At 45.8% G+C, this 2500-nt stretch overlaps 1 protein-coding gene across 1 annotated transcript in view; it reads left to right on the top strand.

The window, feature by feature from the left end:
* Nucleotides 1-1711, top strand: part of pola1 (polymerase (DNA directed), alpha 1) — a 64775-nt gene extending 63064 nt beyond the window's left edge. The window contains exon 37 of the mRNA XM_017716390.2: nt 692-1711. Within this exon, the coding sequence (XP_017571879.2) occupies nt 692-831 (140 nt within the window). The 3' untranslated portion in view covers nt 832-1711. The remainder of the gene's footprint in view (nt 1-691) is intronic.
* Nucleotides 1712-2500: the final 789 nt, after the last annotated feature.

The following is a 2500-nucleotide window of genomic DNA, read 5'->3' as shown; positions in this document are numbered from 1 at the left end:
AATAACCTTCCCGAAGCTTCTGTCAACCCGCTCAGACCAGAACTAGGCCTTCATTAAAGTCACTCAGACTAGCAGATGTGGCTTAGGACAGTGTAAACTGTAAAAAGGCATAAAATTGTGTTGAATAGACAATTTAGGCGACATCTGTTGAGCTGCAATTCAGCATGAATTGGAGTCAGATTTGTTGGGCGAGTTGAAATTTGGGAGAACATCCATCCATCCATCCATCCATCCGTTTTCTAAGCCGTTTCTCCCTCAGGGTCACAGGGGGGGTGCTGGAGCCTATCCCAGTGGTCATCGGGGGGGAAGGCAGGATACACCCTGGTACAGGTCGCCAGTCCATCGCAGGGCAGACAGACACGGTCACTCACACACTCACACCCAGGGGCAATGTAGCATGTCCAATTGGCCTGACTGCATGTCTTTGGACTGTGGGAGGAAACCCACGCAGACACGGGGAGAACATGCAAAATAAAAAAATTGTTATTTATTTAAATTTGGGTTGCTGTTGATTTCGTGTTTATAAGCAGTGTTAGTGTCACGGCTACAGCGCTAAACTAAGTAAGCAAAATTTAGACGCCAGACGTGCCTTGGTACACTTGATTTTTCACCAGATGTTTTTATCTACAGTGCTTTCTCATTTGACTTCAACATAACTGGCATTAATCTGTTGTGTTCTGTTTGTCCACAGAGAGGTTTAAGAGTGCTTGGGCCAAGGAGAGAGAGGTGTACAAGAAGCTGAAGGGGGTGGTGGACCGTGTCCTGGTGTCCAGCAGCTACTCCGAAGTCAACCTGTCTAAGCTCTTCCAGGCCTTTACAACACTGAAGTAAAAACCATCAGTTCCTACCCTAAAGACAAGTTCGGACAGCGGAGTCAGACGGCTTTCCCTGTAGATAAATCTCTAACAGCCAGAGACCTCAGTTGTTTCAGCTTTTTTTGCCGTCGAGTGGCTAATTAATTTTTCTGATGATTATTTTTTTAAACTGTGGTGTATATAATGGTTTTGTAATGTATTGAATGTTATTTGCCAGTTATTACGTGCCCCCTGCTTCTATTTCCAACAAATCTATGCCTGTATCCCCCCACATCTATATTGCCCTGCAACCCAGTGCTCTTGTGCGCTGATGGTGTGGTGTGAATTAAGGTCAGAGGTGAAGAGAGATGATGGCAGAATTGTGTGTAGCCATCAGGCCCTGCCTTGATTGACCGACCCTCTGTCACTCACTCTGACCCAAGTCTCTCATCACAGCCATTTAGCCCTGCATCCAGGTCTTTAATCGATCCTGATTCGGTGGCAAAATGGGCAAGAAGAGCGCCTAAAGACCTTTAAAGACACCACCCTCTGCCTCCGTCTCCCAATTCTGCTACAACACGGAGGAAAAATTTGGAGGTAGCCGTCAGGGGGCATTAACTTCTCTCTACCACCACTGGTCCTTGACAGTGTGGCAATTAGCCAGTGATACAGACTAGGCCGGTGGTTTCTGGCGGTGGAAGCGACTGGATGTTCATTCGAACTTAATGCACTTGGTGCACTTGTTCAACAGGCGGCTTGACTCGCAGGTTAGCCTGAGCCTAAGTTCCATACGTGTGGTCTTTCTTTTCTGTCTTCTTTCCCTCCGTGTCTTGCGCCATGTGCTGAAGTGGCTGAATGGCCAGGTCTTCGTTATTAAGTGTTTTATACTGAAAGGAAAATAAAGCGATACAAAAGAGTTCGAGGTTTCCTGCTGTGTTTTTGTGTGTTTAACCGTTTCACCCAGACGTTGGCCCGAAAGAAATGGTGACTGTTCTACCAAGACATGGAAAGAAGGGGGTGAAGTCTGAAGGCAGCATTGGAGCCTATGTGACAAACGGTGCTCGCCTCACTCCGCTTGTTCTATGTGTTTATAATGACAGGTGAACGAGGGTTTTTTTCTCTCTCTCTTTTTCCATCTCTCTCTCCCTCCTTATAACCATTTCATCACAGCAAATGCCAATTTCCATAAATACCGTGCTTGAAAATCACTTTAGACGACAGCCACTAATGGCACCGACCTAAGAGACTGTACACTTTAAAGAGTGGCTTTATGCCCCGGGTTTAGCCCGGACTATGATCGACAGCGTTTGTGTGGAGGCCCGCGTTGCCAATGAAGTAAATTTATATATTTATTATATCACATCTGCTGCGCGCCGAGTAAAATACTTTAACTCGAGGGAACGGTTAGCTCTGACTGAACGGCTCCCTCTTTTTTTTTTTTTTTTTTTTTTTTTTTTTTAATACCGCACTTTACAAGATTAAGTCATCAATGCATGGTCTCAGGTTTCAATGAGGCATTCCTCGGACTCGGGCTGAGGCATTATCGTGCCAGCAGAGGCTTGTTTTCAAACTGGGCCGCTCAATGGCGGCGAGGCTTTGCATTCATTCCGCCTGCTAAGCTAATAAGAACGATTCGTTTTTGTTAGGCTATGCTAAGCTTTATTGCCTCTCTCTCTCACTTTCTTCTCTTTTTTTCACCCCTTAAA

The sequence above is a fragment of the Pygocentrus nattereri genome, chromosome 24 (assembly GCF_015220715.1).
Source record: "Pygocentrus nattereri isolate fPygNat1 chromosome 24, fPygNat1.pri, whole genome shotgun sequence".
NCBI classification, from domain to species: Eukaryota; Metazoa; Chordata; class Actinopteri; order Characiformes; family Serrasalmidae; genus Pygocentrus; species Pygocentrus nattereri.
Note: the sequence above shows the minus strand (reverse complement) of the source record. Positions and strands in the feature narration are given on the sequence as shown.